This window comes from Leucopleurus acutus, assembly GCF_964270905.1.
Source record: "Leucopleurus acutus genome assembly, chromosome: 3".
In the NCBI taxonomy this organism is placed as follows: Eukaryota; Metazoa; Chordata; class Mammalia; order Artiodactyla; family Delphinidae; genus Leucopleurus; species Leucopleurus acutus.
In genome coordinates this window covers 170,843,011-170,863,339 of record NC_139145.1, presented here as the reverse complement: position 1 = coordinate 170,863,339, position 20,329 = coordinate 170,843,011, and the positions used below count along the sequence as shown (strand labels likewise).

Below are 20,329 nucleotides of genomic sequence, written 5' to 3'. Positions count from 1 at the left end.
TCCGCCCCGCGCCGCGTGAAGGGAGCCCGACAGGCCTGAGCAGCCCGCCGCGGCCTGCCCGGGCCCCTCCAGGTCGCCGCGAGCCGGGACCCCGACGGGAGCCGCCGCCCGCGAGCCGGCCTGAGCCGCGGCGCAGGCCCGCCCGCCCGTCCGTCCGCCCGGCCGCGCGCGGCCCGTCCGTCCGTCCGTGCGCGGCGCGGCCGGGGCTCGGGGCGCGGCGGGGGCGGGGCCGGGGCGGACGGGCGCGCGGGCCCGCGGGGCGGCGCGTGGATGGATCCGCGCGTGGCCTGGATCCAGCCCGAGCAGAAGGGGCCAGCCAATGCCCTGTGGATGCAGATCTGGGAGACCTCGCAGGGCGTGGGCCGCGGCGGCTCGGGCTTCGCGTCCTACTTCTGCCTCAACTCGCCGGCACTGGACACGGCAGCCGCGGCGGGGACGGCCGGGCTGGGCGGCGGCGGCCTGGCGGGGCCCGCGCTGCCCGCCGCGTCGCCCCCGCCGCCCGCGCCTGGCCCCGCCGCGCTGCCCCCCGCACTGCTGACGGCGCTCGGGCCCGCGGCTGAGGGCGCCCGGCGCCTGCACAAGTCGCCGTCTCTGTCGTCGTCGTCGTCGTCCTCGTCCAACGCCGAGTCGGGCACGGAGAGCCCCGGTTGCTCCTCGTCGTCCTCCAGCAGCGCCTCGCTCGGCCGGGCGGGAGGAGGCCGCGGTGGCGCCTTCTTCCACTTCGCCGACGGTCCTTCGACCGGCCCCGGCGCGGCCAACGGGCACCCCGGGCCGCGCGGCCCCGCGCCCGCCGGCTCCCCGCCGCAGCACCAGTTCCACCCGGGCCGCCGGAAACGCGAGAACAAGGCCAGCACGTACGGCCTCAACTACCTGCTGTCCGGCAGCCGCGCGGCCGCGCTGAGCGGAGGAGGCGGCCCCGGGCCCCAGGCGCCGCGGCCCGGCACGCCGTGGAAGAGCCGCGCGTACAGCCCGGGTATCCAGGGGTGAGTGCGCGCGGCGCGGCGCGGGGACCGGGGGCGGGGGGGGGGCGCGGCGCCCGCCCGTGGGGATCCCGGCCCGGCCGGGCGCGCCACCCCGCCGCGCGGCTCCCCGGGCAGCACCGCGGGAGCTCGGAGGTCCCCATCCGGGCTCCCGAGGCTGGATGTTGGAGGCCAACGTCCGACTCCCTGGGAGGTTGTTATTTCCATTTTAAACTTCTCTTAACAAACGAGTGAAATGTCCGGATTCTTGCACTAACAGTGTAGGAGAGGGACTGTTGAGTCCGCTTTGTGCAGATGTTTTCCTTTTCTCCCTGGCGAAACTGGAAAGGAGGTCGCCTAACTTTCTCTCCATCTCCTCCCACCCCACCCCGACAGGTTAGGGACCTTCTGTCAAAGTGGGGTGCAGAAAGGTGTGGAGTTTGTTACCTTGCAGAGAATTATAGTATTGCCAGGAACTTGAATTAAGTGGAAGGTAAACATTGGTTAAATGTTAACTTTGTTTCTCCGCGGAAATACATTTGAAAGAGGATTAGGTTTTTTGTAACGATACAATTTAACCAACAGCGAATTTAAAAATTACATTTTCGGGAGGGGGTTTCAATGTTACGGTTTAATTTTGTGCCGAAAGTGACAAATAGCATCATCTGCATTTTTTTTTAAACAAGTTAGTATCATTCAAAGAAAGTAAAAAAAAACGTTTGTAGCAAATACTTATTCTCTGGAAAGCGTCACTTTCCACATCAGCCTAAAGGGGATTAGAAGTTCCTTTTAGGGTTAGTGCAATTACAGACGCAAGGACTGATGAAAAAGGTGTGTGTGTGTGTGTGTGTGTGTGTGAAAAGGGGTGTGTGTGTGTGTGTGTGTGTGTGTGAAAAGGGGTGTGTGTGTGTGTGTGTGTGTGTGTGTGTGTGTGTGTGTGTGGGGTGGTGGAGCAGTCCCAGGTGACGCTGCTCAGGTGTGAGTGCTACTTACCCAGCCTTCTTACCTTCCTGTGCTTTACTGAGCACTGGAAACAAGATATCTGTATGTAGGTTTTATGTTGGTATTTCAGGACTTAAATCATAAACTCTCCTTGTACAATCTCATGCTGACTTAAAGGGCATCTAATGATTTTCCTGGGTGTTAGGATTGGAAAACATTAGAGGCTTAGAAATTCCTCAATTGCTTGGTATTGAAATTATCTCTTCAAGTAACTTTTTATTTTCATAGGTCTGTTTATTCTGCTTTGAAGTGTGTTGTAAAACGCTTAAGTTGATGCTACTTTAGAGAGTGTATGATACACAGTAATAGCTGCGTTCTGCAACTCGTTTCACCTGGTGTGGGTTGGAAACATTACTTTCTTAAATTCCTTGAAGCATTGAGCATGCACTCAGCCCCAGGGAGGAGCCCAGACTCCTCTTCCCTCTCTTTCTACAGTTCTTACTTGTAGAACTTTCTAAGAAGAGGTGGTGGGGACACAGTTTCTTCCTTTCTTCTTTTCTTTCTTTCATTTATTTATTTTTTGGGCCGTGTTGGGTCTTCGTTGCTACACGCGGGCTTTCTCTAATTGTGGCGAGCGGGGGCTACTCTTCGTTGTGGTGTGCTGGCTTCTCATTGCAGTGGCTCCTCTTGTTGTGGAGCACGGGCTCTAGGCACGCGGGCTTCAGTAGTTGCAGCACGCTGGCTCAGTAGTTGTGGCTCGCGGGCTCTAGAGCGCAGGCTCAGTAGTTGGTGGTGCACGGGCTTAGTTGCTCCGCGGCATGTGGGAGCTTCCCCAACCAGGGCTCGAACCCATGTCCCCTGCATTGGCAGGCGGATTCTTAACCACTGTGCCACCAGGGAAGTCCCGGACACAGTTTCTTGATGTATGGCGTTAAACGTAAGAGTTCTTTGGGGGACCTGTAGGTTTCCAGCCTGTCTTGTAACTGGAATTGACTCTGTGTCTTAGCACTTGGAAAACAGAAGGCGCGTGGTCTTTGCTTGTAGAGCATTTTTGGGCCCAGACCGTCTGGAGTCCCGCTTCTTCCTCTCATGAGCTGCCAGCAGTGCCAGTGTGATACCCCTGTGCAAACTCCTCAGGCTCTGGAAGCTGTTTCCTCACCCATAGTTTCTAGTACGCCTCAGTACATAGGTTGCTGTCGCTTTCCTTAATAAATGAGCCTACTACCTGCCAGGTGCTGCCCTGGGATCTGGGGGTGGGGTCGGCATGGGAGACACAGCCTCAGGACCCTGACTTGGAAACCTGAGTCCGGGTTGCCCGCACCTAGGGCCCATGAGCCCTGCCTGTCCAGTCTCTCTCTGCCTGTCCTCCTCACTGTCATGTGGCCTGTCGTCATCTCTAGTGAGGTTGCTCATGAACCCCGAGGTGGTCATCACGCCTTCTTGCCCCCCTTGGACCGTTCCCGGCATGGCCAGTGGGCTTTTCTCCTCTGGCAGCAGCTTGGGTCAGGTCCCACCCCTGGGCACCTCCCTCGCCCCCCTTAGGTTAGAGGCAAAGCCTGATACCCGGCCTGCTTCCCGGGTGCTGCTCCTCTGGGCCCTGCCTGGGGTCTCCACTCCCTCTCTGTCAGGGTCCCCCGCCTCCACCCCCATCAGCCTGTTAGAAGTCGGCTCTAAGTTGTGTAGGGCTGAAGAGTGGGCTCCGAAGCGGCCAGGAGTTCTGTGTTTCGGCCCACCTAAATAGGCGGGCTGTGTTGGCCGCCCTTCCTTGCCCGCCTCTATGGGTGGCCCTGGGCCTGTCCACTCTCTGCCATCCCTGCCTAGAGGAGGAGTCTGCTAGGATTGCCTGTCACTTGCCTGGAAGGGTGAATACCCTACGCTTGGTTCGCTGCTCTGAATCCTAGCGGACTGCCCATCTAGAAGGGCGGAGCGGAGGAAGAGTGCCCCGGAGGGAGGCGTCGTCCTTCGTGAAAAGACATTGCCACGGGCCTGCTGGGCTTCTCCAACTGACTTTTTGGTATCAAGAGATAGCTGTGTCTGGAACTTTCTTTAGGCTTCCAGCCTACCCAGAGTGATGAGGAAGGCCACCAGAAGGTCCCTCACTTGTGGCTTAGACAGGGAAAGAACTGAGGATAAGAGATCGCCTAGGCGAGCGAGCAGAAAAAAATCTTGTTGATGAGATGTTGCTCAGCTCATCTAGTCTCAGGACAGCATTTCTGGAAAGACAGTGTCTGCAGTCCTCAAGAAAGGGTAAGCAGTTGCTGGTGGGGGGGGGGGTGTGAGTAGCGTCAGCTGAACCCCACTGGGCCTTTGCCTGGTAGCCCATGTAGCAGCTGGCACCATCCCTTCTTTATTGGGGGGGTTTCTGCCCTTGGGAACTTTGCCTGGCGGCCGCCTTGTAAGGTAGCCAACCTGTTTGCATCCTAAGACGAAGAAAAAGCAGGTGAAAGTGCACAGGAATTAGTGCGAGAACCTTCAGAGTGGAGAAGGTCAAATTCTTGTTTTGGAGCTGCCGCTGGTTCTAGTTCTTAGTCAGTTTCCTTGGTTGAGCTCTCAGTCTTGAGACTGACCCTGAGCATGTGTCCCGGCCTCTGGCTGCCGCCACTCTCTCTGGCCCTTGTCTCCTGACCCAGCAGTACTTTGTGACTTTGCCTGGGTCAGTCTCAACAGCTTCAGAAACCTTCCCAGATCAAAGGTAAAGAGAAGTCCTGCATAAGTGAGAGTGGGAGCGTGGACCTCAGATACTCTGCCGCATCCTTCCTGGTGCCTGCAGACCCCCAGGAAGGAGATCCTGGAATGGGAGAGAACCCAGCGCCCTGGCGGATGCCTGCAGTCCGGGCCCTGCCCTGGCTTCTGTTCAGCGTTTGTCCTCTGAGGCCTGCCCGCAGTGTGCAGAGTCACACGCAGCACCCTCCCTGCAGGTCCCTTGACAGTATTTCATTTTTTTAACTTCTTCTGTTCCTTCAGAGAAAATTCACTTAGCCTGAAGTTTGTGAGAAGCCGACAGATGTTGTTTCGGGGAGAGGCCAGCGTGCCCTGCTGGGCCCCGGCCTGGGTTCTTTCTAACTCCACACATGTTCTCTTTTCCTCTTTCTCCTGAGTCAGTGCCTGGAGAAGATTCAGGATCCCTCCTCTCTCCCTCTGTGCCTCCAGCCTGACGTGGCACTACCTACAGTCCAACGAATGGTCTCCCACGGCTCGTCCTTAGGGGACCAGTGGGAGGGCACAGGTGAAGGGCCAGCAGGACCCGCCATGGACCATGGCTGTCACCACTCTTGTTGCCTTTGTCTCATTCTCATGTCTTCCTACAGACGTCCGGGGATGCACAGGAATGGTTATTGTGAGATGGTGGCACACGTGGGCCTTGTTTTCTGAGTGTTTATCCTTGGAGGCCCCGAGGGTGACGCGCTGGGCACGAGTTTGCTGCTGCACTGACCGTTCATGAAATTAGCTCCTGCTCGGACACTCTTCCCTGCGTGAAAGTTGCATCCTTGTCCCTGCCCCTCGTGCCACGGCCAGTCTCTCTGCAAAGTGAAATTGAAAATCCAGCACAAGATGGTGGCTGTGACAGTCGGGGAAAGTGATGCCTGGGTGCTGGTAAAGGAGGACGGGCAAAGCTAGCATAGCTGACGCTCGGAGACGGGGCTGCCGAGAGGGGGAGGGGGAGGGGCGGGACGGAGCTCTGGAAGTGGAGGGTCAGGATGTGAGGAGTCCTCTGAAAAGTGGGCCCTCGAATGATCTTGTAAAGAATGGCCTCCCGACTGCTCCTGCTGTGGAGGTCAGGGTGGGATAAAGCGGACGTCCTGCTGCTGTGAGCTCTGGATGGAAAAGCAGTGCCAAGGCAGTGCCATTGTGGCCTCTTAGATGTGACACGTGGTTGTGACTTGATTGCTCCTAAACGTATTTTTAAGTGTTTTAAAGTAAACAAGTTTTTCAGAATTTAAGATCTGTTTTTCAAAGTGAAGTCTCAGACCTTCTTTTGGTCGCTGTTTAATATGAAATTTTGGCCCCCATTTTAAATGGATTCATGTAAATAGAAGGAGAGATAACAGTCATCCTTGGAAAATAAGGATTTGTGCCCCACGGTTAGGTCATTATGGTTTAAGATTTGGGTTTTGGGTTGTGAAGTAGAAGAGGGTTGTAGTAAACAAACAAAAACCTGTGATGTTCAGATTCAGAAACTTGATTTTGATGGTACAGCCAGAAGGCAGGGTCACCGGGGAGGGGTGACTGAATCTCTCACTGGAGTCATAGGAGGTTGTCATAAGCCACGGCGTCACCTGGAAATTGCCACTGGCCAGCACAGCTGTGCAGAGGCCTGCCTAGAAGACTCTGGTCAGCTTGTCAGGGATTTCTCCTCTCAGAAGGCTGCTGAGTGGGTGTGGCACCCGAGGAAGGGCAGGTGGGTGGTCTCGGTAGTCGAGACAGGTGCCCCAGACATCTGCCCCCAGTACGAACGAGCCTCCCAGTGAGGTGCTCACCGGTGCCTCTCCCCAGTGACTTGGGATTTGCACTAAAAAGGAAATATCTTATGCTAGGATTTCCGTGCTGCACTGGTTTGCTGCTGCTGTGTAACAAATGTCCACAGGCTCAGTGGCTTTACAGCAGCGCTCATTGATGTCTCACAGGTTCTGTGGGTCAGAGGCTGGCGCCGGGGGCTGCGTTCTCTGCGCAGGCACCCCGCTGGCTGAAGTCTCGGGGCTGCCCACTGTGCTCTCTGCTGGGGCTCAGGGTCCTCCTGTGAGCTCACTCCTGTCATTGGCATGATTCCATTCCTTGCAGTTCCAGGACTGAGGCCGCTGATTTCTTGCTGGATGCCCGCTGGGGCCTCTCTCGCTTCTTTAAGCCACCTGCATCCTTTTTGGCTCGAGGCCCTTCCATCTTCAAACCCACCTCAGGGCTTTGAATCTCTAGATGGCGCTGCCAGCTGAAGGAAGCCTTCTGCATTAAGGACTCATGGAGTTGGGTCAGGTCCACCCAAGTGACTGTCTGTGTTTAGGGCACGTAGTCATACAGCATAATCACAGGAGCAGTGACAATTACATCACGGCCGCAGGTGCCGGGGGTCAGGGTACAGAATCTTCTGGGGGCCGCCTGCTGCGCGTGCAGGTGTTCTCTCATATGTAGACTTCTGTGCTGTGGGAACACAGGTTGTGTTTTTCTCTTCCAACATTTCTCTCCTTTGACTGGACTCCAGCCCATCACGATGACTCTTGCAGATTGTCTGTCCTCTGGCTTGGTTGTCACCCCTGAACTCAGGGACAGCCAGAGTGATCATAGCTGCGAGTGCCTTTCTGTGCCTTTCTCACGTGGACTGTTCTTAAAATATGTCATCTGAGAAGAGGTTATGTGAAAGCCATGGGGATGAACATACGGAAATTACAGTGATTGAAAAGTCCCATTTGTGAGGTATCCTGCACTGGTCAGCTTAGGAAAGGTGCCATTCCTGTGCTGGGGGAGGAAGGTCGGTGACTCACCCAAGTCGCCTCCGTAGTCAGTACATGGATCCCCACAGTCCATCCTTGCTTTGCAGAAGACCCTGCAGCGCAGGTTAATGGGAGTGGTGTCCTGCCCAGAAGCCCCGCCTCAGAGCTCTGTCCCTTTCTGTGGAGTCACCACTACTCTTAAAAACTGACCCCTGCTCTGCTGGGTCTCTTGGGGGGAGGATGGGCTGCGGCCTAGCCTGCATTCCCAGTGCCAAGCATGCACCAAGCCGCTGCTGAGTAAGTGTCTGGTGAGTGAGTGAATGAAAGAAGGAAAGGAAGAGAGAAGGACGCTGGCAGCTTAGAGGGGCAAGTGAGGTGCGGCCAGTCTGCAGAGTTTAAATAAACCAAATGCTAAAAATAACTTTTGCTGTTTGTCTTAGAATTTCTGCAGACTTGATTGCCAACTCTGAAGTTATTTAAATGCAGAATGAAGTGAAATCTCTTGCAATGTATCTGCCTGCCTCCCTGAAGAGTGCGGTTAAATCAGTTTTATGCCTTGTGACAGAATGTAAAAACAAAGCATTCAACAAATATTCTATTCTCCGTTAGAAAGGCATCTCCATTTAGTTCCAACTGGTCTTTTTCTTACTATAAAATTAATACCTGACATGAAAAGTTAGAAAACTTGGTACCTGGTGAGCGTCCTGTCACCTGTTCGCACGCACGTGGCCTGGGCTTCCAAGGCCTGTGTTCCCTTTGCTGGTGGGAGGGGACGGAGGCTGGGCCCCGCCCTGGCCAGCGAGGCTCGGCTCTGAAGTTTGTCCTTCTCTGCACCGACAGGGTGGACTTGACTGAGGGCTCTGAGGTTCCCCCTGGTGGGGAGTGGCTTTGATGATCAGCACCGTGCCTTTTTATTGTGGGTTTGTGCTCTTTTTTAGTTCCCAAATCAGCTGCTCCGAACAATCATTTAAGCTCTCTGTGGTTTGAGATCAGAGTTAATTTCCTGAGTGATAACACGTGGATGTAGGTAGTTTATATCTTTTCATGTTTGAAAGAGATTTCAGGTGATCTTAACGTTTCTGGAATCCTGGGAATCTGAAGGAATGGCTAGAATGCTAGTAGTTAAAGGGAAATGAAAAATCGAACTACTTGTGCGTTTTTTTTTCTTCCATCCCTTTAGCATCGGGAAGCATGTGCGAGGCCTTGAGCTTGCCGGCTAGCCTGCATCTCGGGCAGCCTGGCTCCCGGGTCTGGACATGGCTGTCTTCAATGAGGGTTCTCACTTCTGAGCCTCAGCGTCCCACCCGTGGAGCAGGGCCTGCGCCATTGCCCTTGCAGGGCTTATTAGAGAAAGGAGACGTGGGCTCGCTGTGTGAGTGGTCACGTGGGGGAATTAGGAGGGCTGCTCCTTTCCTTTTCTCCTCTCTTCTCTAAAGAAATGGAAACCAAACTACTTGTTGCCAACCGGATACGGACAACTTTCCCTCTCAGGCCAAAACTTTTCTCTTGGAGAGACTGCTGAAGACTTGCAGTTGGTGTCTTCAGGGCAGGCAGCGGGCACAGCTGGAGACAGACCCACCTGATGCGTGGAAATGCTTTCTCCTTTTGAGCCAAGGCAAACTTTTCTATTTTTAAAAATTTAAACAATGCCTGAGTCGTGTGTCCTCTAGGTTTTTAAGTAAGAATCTTGTCTTCCCAGAGCTTTCAGGGTTTTCCTGATGTATTTATCAGGTATGTGTGTGCTGCCCTGTGTAACTTGCTTAGAGTTGTTTGGGATTTTGGTCTTGTTCTCTGCAGAGTGGAAGGAGTGGATGTTATCCTATTTCTCTGAGCTCTTTGCAGCTTTTAGCACATGTTCTGTGTATAGTGCAGGAAGCAAAAGTGAGGGCCTGGGAAGGTCAGAACTAGAACAACACCATCTGTGGAACATTCTGTGAGGATGGGGGGGGCTCTAGTTCTGTGCTGCCCAGTATAGTAGTCGCCGGCCACGTGTGACCACTGAGCACTTGAAAGTGACTGATGGGACTGAGGAACTGGAGTTTAATTGTTTTTAATTTTAGTTGAAATTTAAATGGTCTTATGTTTGGACAGCACCGAACTGCAGTAACTTTAGATTCCTTACTTGACTCAGTAACTGCTGCCTGAATAAATCCAAACTCCAACAGCAGCGAAAGCTGCGCTACTCAGCGAGTCGCCACTACAAAGCTCCAGAAATTGTTTCTGCGTTTCTAGTGTAAATCCTTCTCAGAGGGCTGCTGTTTCAGTAACACATGAAGTATAAAATGGGTTCCTACGGCTCGGGGTGTCTGGTCCAGCAGGCAGGTGGTGGTTCTCTGCACCTGTGCACACGGGCTAATGACATAATCCAGCCTCTTCCCACCGGGCAGTGTCCTTGGGCAGCAGCAGCAGAGCACAGGGACTCCAGCATGGGGTCGGCCCTCTGCATGAGGTTCCTCCCTGAGTTCTCAGAGCAGGCCCATGAAACGGGTAGTTTTTCTTGCTTTGGAGACAGAAAAGCAAAGCCTAGACAGGCTAATGTGATCTGGCCAAAGGGGCTGCATGTGGAAATGTCAGTCTAGCTCTGACATTGGGGAGCTGCAAACAGTTCTTAAGTGAAGAGCTTAAACGAAGTTCCTGAAACGACGGAGCCGCCCCCAAGACGTGGGAATGGAAACTAGCAGCTTGCTCTGCAGACCTGGCTTTCGTGTGTCTGCTGAGGGCCATTTGCTTTTCTGCCTTCCTAGAGAGAGCACACTGGGGGAGGGGGCCTAGGTCCTCCCATAAGGACTTTGCCAGTCAGGTGACCAATGACAGAGATGCGAGAGATGGGTGGGGGAGCGCTGGGGGAGGCCCCGGGGACCAGAAGCCCATCCTGCTGCTGTAGTACAAGGAGTTCCTGCTTCCCCCAGACGTCCGAAGCTGCCTGGGGGCAGTCGTGGTGGAGGCAGCAGGGCTCCTGCCATCTGGGTTATTCTTAGAAGTTACACTTTATGAAAAACGAAGCATCCGATGAATCGTTGGCTTGTGTTTTTCTGGAAGACAGTGGAAAGGCCGAGAAACAGGACTGGCGAGCGTTTGCCGACTTCCTCCTTGGTGTCAGGCGCTGCCTTCGCTGCAGATCCTGCTTTCTCCCAATTCCCCCGGACAGTAACTCGTTTTAAGTCTTGGTAGATGAAGAAGCATCTCGCCCAGGGTGCTACTAGAAGGTAAAAGAACGGGCTCCTCAGCGCAGGCCTGCTTGACAAGAAAGCCCCTGTGTTCACTGGTGCCTCCCAGGAAGGGGTTGGTGCCCCCAGAGAAAGAGCCAGAAGCAGGAACTTGGTGAACTGGCGGGGGGTGGGGGGGCTTAGCGCCACACAGTAAGGAGGATTTTGGTTACTGGCGTCTTTTCTAAACGTAAGCAAACGGATCAAAAAATTGAAGTATAACTCTGAAATGACTGAAATAGAAAAGAGGCTTGTGAAATGCAAAGAAATTCTGAAGTGTTGTTAGAAATTATCTCCTGTAAAAACGTGGGTGAGGAATCTGTCTAAAGAGTCGGTGCCTCTCTCGAAGACTGCCTCACAAGAGACAGACGAACAAAACCTAAGGACAATATGATGGATAGAAATAAGAGTATAGAACTGAGACCAAATTCCAAAGAATGGGGACCTGTGAGAATTGTCATAGGCTAAGGCCTGGAATGAAGGAAAACTTGCAAAATTGGTAAGAGTAAAAAGGGCCTCTTGGGATCAGAGTAAGCCCCTAGGAAGTAAGTAAAAAGCTGGGCTGGGAAGACGGCTCAGTGTTCCGGAGCCTTCCGTAGCAGCTGGATGCTTCACCTTTTCCTCTGCTCCCATCAGGTGAATGGTCCTCAGTACTTGTCATGGTGTGAATCGTCGCTGGCCCTACTGAGCCCTCGCCCCTCCCAGGAGAGGGAGGGGCTCTTGTCTCCTTACTGTGTAGGAGAGGGTGGTGTAGGAGAGGGTGTGAGGCTCACACTGCCCATAGGTGCAGAGCTGGCACGGGAGCACAGGCAGTCTGATGCCACAGCCCGTCTTCTTAACTGCTGGACCCTCGGAGCAAAGAGGGGATTGTCCAAAGAGGAATAACAATAGGAAGAAAACACTTGCTTACGTTGAGTTCCAGTCTCTAGGTCAAGAGAAATGACTACTGGCTTCTCAGGAGGGGTAGCACATGACATCATGAAGCTCCGCCCCATCCCTGTACATCTCTCGGGCACCCCGCAGATGGACCCAAGAGGAATCTGAGTAGCTTCCTGCAGAGCCAGCAGCAGACCCTGGTCTATCACCCCGTGGCTCTCCAGTGGCTCCTTTATGAACCGGTGACAGCACGGCTTCGCGTGACACCGTGCCTCTATGGTTCTGTTTGCTCGTCGCTTTAAAATGAGAGACTGATTTGGACTGTGCTTTATGCTGATTTTTAAATAATGATATTTTTATAAAACAGATTTGTGTGTATTTTTCGGTAAAAAGCAGAAAGCTTTAAAAATCACTCAACCCCACCACCCAGAAATAACCACGGACCCATTAGGTGACTGCCATTGTAGACATCTCTCTAAGCCCTGTATGGACGGACACATGCATTGATCAACAGAAATACTTCTATTACAATTTATGTTCTCCTTAAATACAATTTACTAAATTATTAATTTTGCTTGAAAGCGAAAGTAATGTTCAACTTCAAAAAGAAATAATAGTTTCTAAGAGATGTTGCTGAGACTAAGAATATAAAGAAGATTAAAAACCTTATGTGGCTAAGTGCAAAGAAAAGTTAAAGTTTTAATGAAATCACTTCAGTTTGTCTGCTGCCATGTAGGTTAGCGATGTTAGCCCTTGCTATGGACTGAGTTGTCTCCACTCAGATCGTAGGTTGAAGCCACAATGTGGTGGCATTAGGAGGTGTGGCCTTTGGGAGGTGATGGATTTAGATGAGGTCATGGGTGGGGCCTCATGATGGGATTAGTGCCCTTATGAGAAAGACCAGAGAGTTCACTCGTTCTCTCTCCACCATGTGAGGGCACATTGGGAAGTCGGCAGTCTGCGAGCCAGGAAGAGGGCCCTCCCCATAACCCGGCCTTGCTGGCACCTGGATCTTGAACTTCCAGCTTCCAGAACTGTGAGACATAAATGTCTGTTGTTCAAGGCGCCCAGTCTGTGGTATCCCTTTGCAGCAGCCCAAGCAGACTAAGACAACCCTTTATGTAGCCTCCCAGCTCCTGATTTGCATTATGTTGTTTGTCTGCCACCATGAGTTAGGCATTTGTATTTTGTTCTGCAATTATGATCCCTACCATTTGTTGAGCTCTTACTGAGTGCTAGACCCCATTATAAATACTTTGTCTGTATTCATTAAATCCTCCTGACAGTGCCACGTGAGGGGGCACCATCAGCATCCTCATGTTTCACATGAGGAGAGTGAAGCCCAGAGCAGCTGAGGGTCCCGCAGGGTTTCGTAGCGGATCCTGCCATCCTGCCTTGGCCCTGAACACTACAGTTTGCAGTCGATTAGTCTGGGTTCTGTCTTTGCGCAGACTTCATGCTGTGTGCCAGGCTCTCACCGGGACGCCGGCAGCATTCCACGTTCTGATGGACATCTTCGGCAGGGCTCCAAGGGCCGTACTGCCTGGCCCCGCTGCGGGATGGGCTCTGTGCACAGCCCTTCACTCCACTCTGACCGGCCTGGCCTGGTAGCCCTCAGCCCGCTCCACGGGTCCATGCGGCCCTGCTGCGTTCCGTCTGTGCTGCGTGCTGGGAGTCGAGTTTGTACAGGAGAGCTCATGAGCTCCGTGTTCCCTGAAGCCTGCTGGGTGCCTGGAGAACGGGGTCCCCGCTTCACGACCTTGGCATGCTCCCTGATGTCTCTGGCTGCGAATGTTGTCAGAGATCTGGGGCGGAACTGATCCCGCTTCAGGGAGGTGGTTTCTTCTGGATGCCCGCCTGGTCGCGCCTTCCTCTTGTGCTCACCTGGTCCTTTCCGCAGCGTTGTCCCTGCATCAGCCCTTCCTGGACCGCAACTGCCCTTCCACCCGCAGGCTGGGCGCTGCCTTGACCTCAGGGGCTGGTCCCCTGTCGGGCCTTTGGCGCGGCCCTGGTTTCATCTTCCACCTTTTCCACGTGGACGGCTTGACTCTCTTTTCCTCTCTGTCCGTCTTCCTTAAACGGGCCCTTCTCAGGTGTTGGCACAGTGGCTTCGCTGTCCTCTCCTGCAGCTCCTTGCCCTCTTTTCACCCTGTGTTTACGACCACGTTCTCACTGAGGTTTTCTGTAGCACGAAGCGTGGGAGTGGGTTTTCCTGATCCCGGCTGGCGTCTGATCCCACACTGGGGTCCTTGTTCTCATGATGTCCTGGGCCCCTTTCTCTTCCTCTTTGTTTGCTGTGCCACGTTCATGGGTTGCCATCTCTGCTGATGCGACCTGAGGGTGTTCTGAGCCCTCCGACATCCCCTAGAACTTTCCCTCTCAGGTCAGGCTGCAGGTTTGAGGGGCTGCTGCATCTTTGGCCGACCTTCTGGGACCCGTCGGCCCCCATGTGGAGAGTCGAGTCTTGGGGCGAGTCCGTGGGCCACCTTGTTGGGGGCCTGAAGTCTGTTCCCTGAATTAGTTCAGCCTCTTAGGGCCCAGCTCATCTGGCCCGGTCCTTTCATGGACTCGGGGTCCTCAGAAGCCTGGTGTCGTGTGCTCTGAAGTCAGCCCGGGGAACAGAAGACCCTCGCTGCTGGTGTGTCAGACTCAGGCTCCCCCTGTCCTCTAGGCCCTGCTGACTTCCTCTCAGGGCCTCCAGGTTCGTCCCCTGATCTTTGCACATCTGGCTGCCTCTTGCCCTTCTGTCTTGGCTCCAGTATCAGCTCTTTGGGAGGCCGTCCCTGACCATACGATTTAAAGTAGCCATAAAGACAGCCGTGGCCACCATTTGGAATCTCTGCGTAGTGTGCTTATACTTGGGGTTGATCTTGGTTATTTACTTTGCTCCCTTCTCCGTGCCTCTAACCCAGCTCAGCAAGCATGGGGGACTTACTGATTCTGTCTTGCTCACTCTATAGCCTGTGTCAGAGCACCACCTGGTCCGTCGTGGGTTGGCAGTAAATAACTGTGCAGTGATGACTTGCGTCTGCTTTCTGTACTTCAATATTGACTTAAACCTTTGGATCCGTTAAGTTCTTTGCTTTGCCCTCCCTTCCTCCCTGCCTTTCTATTTTTGCTAGTTTTCCAGCGCTGTTGTGTTGTCCTTTTTCTTAACATTTTTTTCTGGTCATCATGGTGGGGTCTTGGGAGGTTGATGTGTGCTCTTCCTGCCATCTTGAGCCAGAAACCTGGAGCCTGGCCTGTCTCCTGAGACTTGAAGAGGTAGACATGCCTAGTTCATGCTGAGCAGAATTGGTACAAATGATTTACGGCCTCCTTTACACTGGGTGGAGACACTCCTGCTGATTGAATGAAAAGTAAACATTTGATAATTAAAAGTTATGTTTTTATTTTTCTAATACTGTAGATCAAGCTTTGATATATATGCAAATATTGGATACAGGGACGTTAAGTAGCTTTAATTATAGCAGACGCTCAGATATGCTGACACTCGGGCGTGTGGGGAGACCTGGCTTTCGTGTGGCCATGCGCACTGGCACCTGGCGATGACGAGCGCCCACTCTGGTCACATCTGCAGGCCGCACGGGACTGGACACAGGCTTAACGAGTGCTTTGCCACTCTTGGTGACGTGGAAGGTGATTGGCATGCCCTCCGTCAGGTGCGTTACACACATGGGCTTTCCTGTCCTGAGGGTCATTGGGATGACTTATCCCGCCAGGACAGTGTCTTGGGGAGAGGCTGTGCACGTCTCGCATCACCTGGCCTCACCGTCTAGCATCATCTAGCATCACCACCGAGGGGTCAGGGCCAGGGAGGGAGCAGCTAGTGCCGTGGAAGTGGAGCTGAGGCCCCAGAAGTCTGCAGGAGGCAGATGGGAGGGGCAGTTGATGGGGTGTGGAGGCTCCGGGGCGCACTCTGAGCAGTGTGAGCACAGACACACTGTAGAGGTTTGTGCCAGGAAGTTTCACACCAGACGTGAGGCTCAGGCTGGTTGTCCAGCCTCTGAGCATCTGTAAAACGGGAGGTGGTGGTGGTTCTCAGGATCATCCTCGTGAAGCGTGTCGTACGCTGACTAGACAGAGCAGGCAGGTGGTACGTGTCATTTACTTAGCATCATCATAAGAATACTGGTAGGATAGTACCACTAATGAATTTTAAGTTTCTAAGTCTGAATATAGCCTCAGAATCCTACTCAACACAGCTGTCTGACAGCAGTGCCGTCAATGGGCGCTGGGACAGTGGGGAAGCCCGTTAGCTGTCCCTGGTGTGGTGTGGCCAGAGAGGGTTGGGGTATTTGAGAGAACACCCCCTTCCTCACAGGTCTCTGGGTTCAGTCATCTACATCTGCAGAGGTTTTTCTGGGATTGTAGGCTAGCTTTTTCAGGAGCCCTGTCTTTTGAGGGGGGCGTGTATGCTAAACCAGTGACTTGGGGTGGCACTAGAACCAGAACTTTAGGGGTGAAGGGGCCTTTAGCCTTGCTGCACCTTGGAGCTCAGCAGAGTCACACGAGTAGTTCCTTGGCCCCCAGGGTGCCGGGCATGGGCCGAGCCAAAGGGAAAGCCCACGCGGGTTTGGCCTTAATGTAAAGGCCAAAGACAGCCAGTCTCAAAGAAGACTTAAGCACAGCGATGTCTGCCCTTTGATCTTTGGAGTAAAGTCAGTGTCAGTAAAGCTGACGTGATGACACTTTTTCTTGGCTATGATTATAAAAGCACTAAAGTACTTACTGAAGAAACTTGGAAAATACAGAAAGGAAACTACCCATAATTTTCCTGTTGTTAACACTTTTCTGTTCTTAACAAAGCATATGTCTCTCTTATTTTTAATGCTACTTTAAATGTGTCTTCTTTTTTTTTTTTTTTTTTTACGGTACACGGGCCTCTCACTGTTGTGGCCTCTCCCGTTGCAGAGCACAGGCTCTGGACGCGCAGGCTCAGCGGCCATGGCTCACGGGCCCAGACGCTCCGTGGCATGTGGGACCCTCCCGGACCGGGGCACGAACCCGCGTCCCCTGCCTCGGCAGGCGGACTCTCAACCACTGCGCCACCAGGGAAGCCCTAAATGTGCCATTTTTGTATGTTTGTTTAAATCTAACTCTAGATAAGTGATTCCTCCTGTCTTAAAAAGCTCTTTTAGGGCTTCCCTGGTGGCGCAGTGGTTGAGAGTCCGCCTGCCGAGGCAGGGGACGCGGGTTCGTGCCCCGGTCCGGGAGGGTCCCACATGCCGCGGAGCGGCTGGGCCCGTGAGCCATGGCCGCTGAGCCTGCGCGTCCGGAGCCTGTGCACCGCAGTGGGAGAGGCCGCAACAGTGAGAGGCCCGCAAAAAAAAAAAAAAAAAAAACTCTTTTAAACAATTTTTAAAGATGGAATTGATGTATATTATTTCCTAAATAACTAGGGAGAGATGTTTACAACTTTTCACTTTTTGTAGACAGCCCGTAGTGCATATGTCTGCATGCTTCTGTATGTTGGGCCACTTCCTGAGTGTGGCTTCACAGCCCTGTGGCTGAACGTCAAGATCGAGAGCGGCACAGCTCTGGGTTTGAGTCCTGGTCGTGGAATCTTGGGCCATTTACCATCTGTCTAATGAATAGTTTTCTTAAAATCTGTAAAATCTTAAAATCTGTAAAATGGAGAAAATATTGAATAATACTTGCCTCAAGGACTATTTGGGAGACTAAGGAAAATGCTGGTAATATGGATGGTATTGTGTAGTATCTCAGGGTAGTCATCTTTTCAGGCTCTCACACATACTGCTTCCCAAAAGATTATCCAGCTCACCTTCACGAGGGTAAGCATCTCTGGAAATTAGGACAGAGGATATAGCTGTTTTCATCTCAAAAATGATCCAGCTACTTGAGCTAGCGAGCAAGGCCAGGCCATCCTGCTTTCAGACTTGGCGGTTCCCTCCGAGCACCGTGGCCTGCAGGGGTCTGTGCTGTGGCTGTCCGGCGAGGCTGCGTGGCCGGTGGCCTGAAGCAGTGCACGGGGCCCAGCCAAGTGCCTTCTTGGCACCCCTGTGTCCCAGCGGCCCTCCCGGCTGTGAGCTCCTCCAGGTTGGGGGTCCTGGAGTGCACTGTGGGTTCCGTAGGACACCAATGTTGGGGGGCTGAGGCCCACTGGTCGTTCTTGCCCATGATGGGTTGAGGACGTACCGCGTAAGTGGGGTGCTTCCCTCTAGGTTGCTCCAGCTGTCCCGGCTCTTTTGTGGATCTGAGCCCTTTCTTTCCTGGGCTGGCCGTGACCTGGGCCGGGTGCAGTAGTGCCCCCAGCCCGGCTCCCGCTGCCGCCTCTTGTCTGTCACTCAGCTCTCAGGCCCCTCCCTGTGCAGCAGCTTCTCCGAGGGCCTCCCTCTCCTGTTAACATTTTAGAGGCTCTTTAGAGGCTCTCTCCCTCTAGAGAAGGAGCTGTGCACAGGTGGGGCGCTGCAGGAGCGGAGAGAGGCTGAGGTGCAGACCCCGCGGGCAGGCTGATGGGGGCGCTGGAAGGAACGCTCTGGAAACACACAGGCTTTCTGCTTTGCAGTTTCAGTCAGCTTCCTCACACTTTTGAGCTTAGATTATAAACAACCTTTGAAGGTCTGATTCAAGACTTTCTAAATAGTGGTACAGACATTAACTGGCCTGTAACATAATTAAAAATAAATAAAATGATTTATAATTAGCTCATTAACTGTGTCAGGAAATGGGAGTTTTAAAAAGGATCATCTGGGCTTCCCTGGTGGCGCAGTGGTTGAGTGTCCGCCTGCCGATGCAGGGGACGCGGGTTCGTGCCCCGGTCCAGGAAGATCCCACATGCCGCGGAGCGGCCGGGCCCGTGAGCCATGGCCGCTGAGCCTGCGTGTCCGGAGCCTGTGCTCTGCAACGGGAGAGGCCACAACAGTGAGAGGCCCGCGTACCGCAAAAAAAAAAAAAAAAAAAAAAAAAAGGATCGTCCATCCCCAAAATAGAAGTGATTCAGTCACTCGCTGCAGGTCTCACTGGTCGCTGCCCAGCAGAGCCCTTCTTTGCAGCTGGTGGAGAGGCAGCTGCAAACTCGGGCCGCCTGGGCCCCCGGGGCGCTCGGACTCCGCTGTCTTAGTGTAAGTGCATCCATGTGGGCTTGAAAATCTACTGTAAAACTCCAGTAGTTATAACTCCAAATACTTTCCCCAAGCTGTTGCTTTTGGCAAAAATGCAGACAGTGAGCACTGTGGAGCTGAGGGGAGGGAGTTCCAGCTTCTGAGAAACCGCTGGCTTTTCAAGGCTTTTGAGGGTTTTAAGAAGACTTGGAAGGAGTGGGAGAGGGAGAGAATAAATTAACAGTTGAAGTGAGTTTCTAGTGTTTTCTGTGGCATTTTACATTGTAATCAAAAAGCTTGGTTTTCCACAAGCACTTGGAGTTGAGCAGGTTCCTGGAGGGTGTGGAGGGGAGGCGTGACTCAGGGCAGCAGTAGGGCGGGGCCCTGGGGATGGTGGGCTGGGAGAGTTGGATGAGTTAATACTTGAGAGCACAGCTCTTACCTCCAGGACTGGGTGCTGACACGTCTCGTAACCACGTTGGAGGAGCTTGCGTTCATTCATCTGGCTCTTCTGTTCTTTAAAGCAGTGAATGAAATCTGACCTCTGACCATGGCTTTCCTTAGAAAAAGCTGTGGGGATTTCAGATCTAGGGGAACAGGCAACCCTCTGTGCTTCCCCCTTGCAGACCCGCGTCAGTAACTGCTTGGCTTGCTGGCTTTGCCCCTTTTCTGTCCACACTGTTTTATTTTAAATGTACTTCACTGTCCTCGCTTCTGGTCCCTTGTGTCATCGTGTCTCTTTCCTGCTGTAGTGCATCTGCCTGTCCTCCTTGTTTGCGTACAGAGACGTCACCGTGGAACAAGCTGCAGGTGGCGCTGGGCTGGGAATGGGAGAGGGAGCAGCTGTGCCTGGGGCTGGACACCGAGGCTCCCAGGCCAGGAGGCAGGGAAAAGCCGGCAGTGGGTGCCCCCTGCAGAACCAGCCAGCCTTCCCAGCTTCCGTTCAGATTTAGACAGAGTCGGGGACCCTGCAACCCTGCCAGCCCAGCTTCTGAAAACGAATATCATCCTCCTGAAATGGGTCATCTCTTTTCATGAATAGCTTTATTAGCTATGAAAGTAGATAGTTTGGCTCTCTAACTTAACAATCCATCTTTTGCTCTTTAAAAAAGCTCATTGAGTTGGATTTCATAAATGTTCACAGCAACCGTATACCAGCTGCTGAGATAGATACGGAAACATTGCTGATCTTGATAAGTCGGGACCAAAAGCAAAAATTAATTTGGGACATGTACTAAAAATTGAAAAGTCAGTCATTACCTTTTGAATGGGTTTGGCCTCTTACAAGAGAGCGATTGTAAATGAGAAATGTCTTTTTTCATTTTCAGTGAACTTTATTTTCTAGTATCTAGATTAAAAGCATGCTTGGTAATAATGTTCAGAAGTTTGTTTTCCAGTAGTTTCATGATGAAAACTAAAATGCACTGAAAACTCTGGTCTCACCATTTTCATCTTTCTTAAAATAGCCAGGAAGTGAATCAGTTCAGGCCTTGCTCCACTGCATTGTATCAATTTGAGATTCTTCCAGATTGACTCTCAGAGTTGCGTGTGGTCTGTATGGGCCAGTAGCCAAGGCTAGAGTGTCTCAGAATCCACTGCTCGGAGAAAAGACATCGGGCGCGCGGCGCTTTCCTGCCTCCGCTGCCCGCAGGGTTCCTTTTGCACACAGACAGCAGACCTTTCCCACCGTGCCCCACCTGATGAGACCACTTAAGAGGCTCAAGCCACCACCACACAAAGCCATCCAGAGCGCCGCTCCTTGCCGGCCTGATCCCTTCAGGGCCCACGGTGGTGTGGGCACTCGGGTCCTCAGCTTAGGATGAGGGCTGCGTTGTGCGGAGGTTTCCAGAGTTTGCTCT

General features: G+C 53.1%; 1 protein-coding gene across 1 annotated transcript in view; it reads left to right on the top strand.

Annotated features, from left to right (window-relative positions):
- Positions 1 to 270: 270 nt before the first annotated feature.
- TENT4A (terminal nucleotidyltransferase 4A) overlaps positions 271 to 20,329 on the top strand; it is a gene marked incomplete at both ends in the record, with an annotated part of 42,660 nt that continues 22,601 nt past the window's right edge. The window contains one exon of the mRNA XM_082835923.1: positions 271 to 983. Within this exon, the coding sequence (XP_082692049.1) occupies positions 271 to 983 (713 nt within the window). The remainder of the gene's footprint in view (positions 984 to 20,329) is intronic.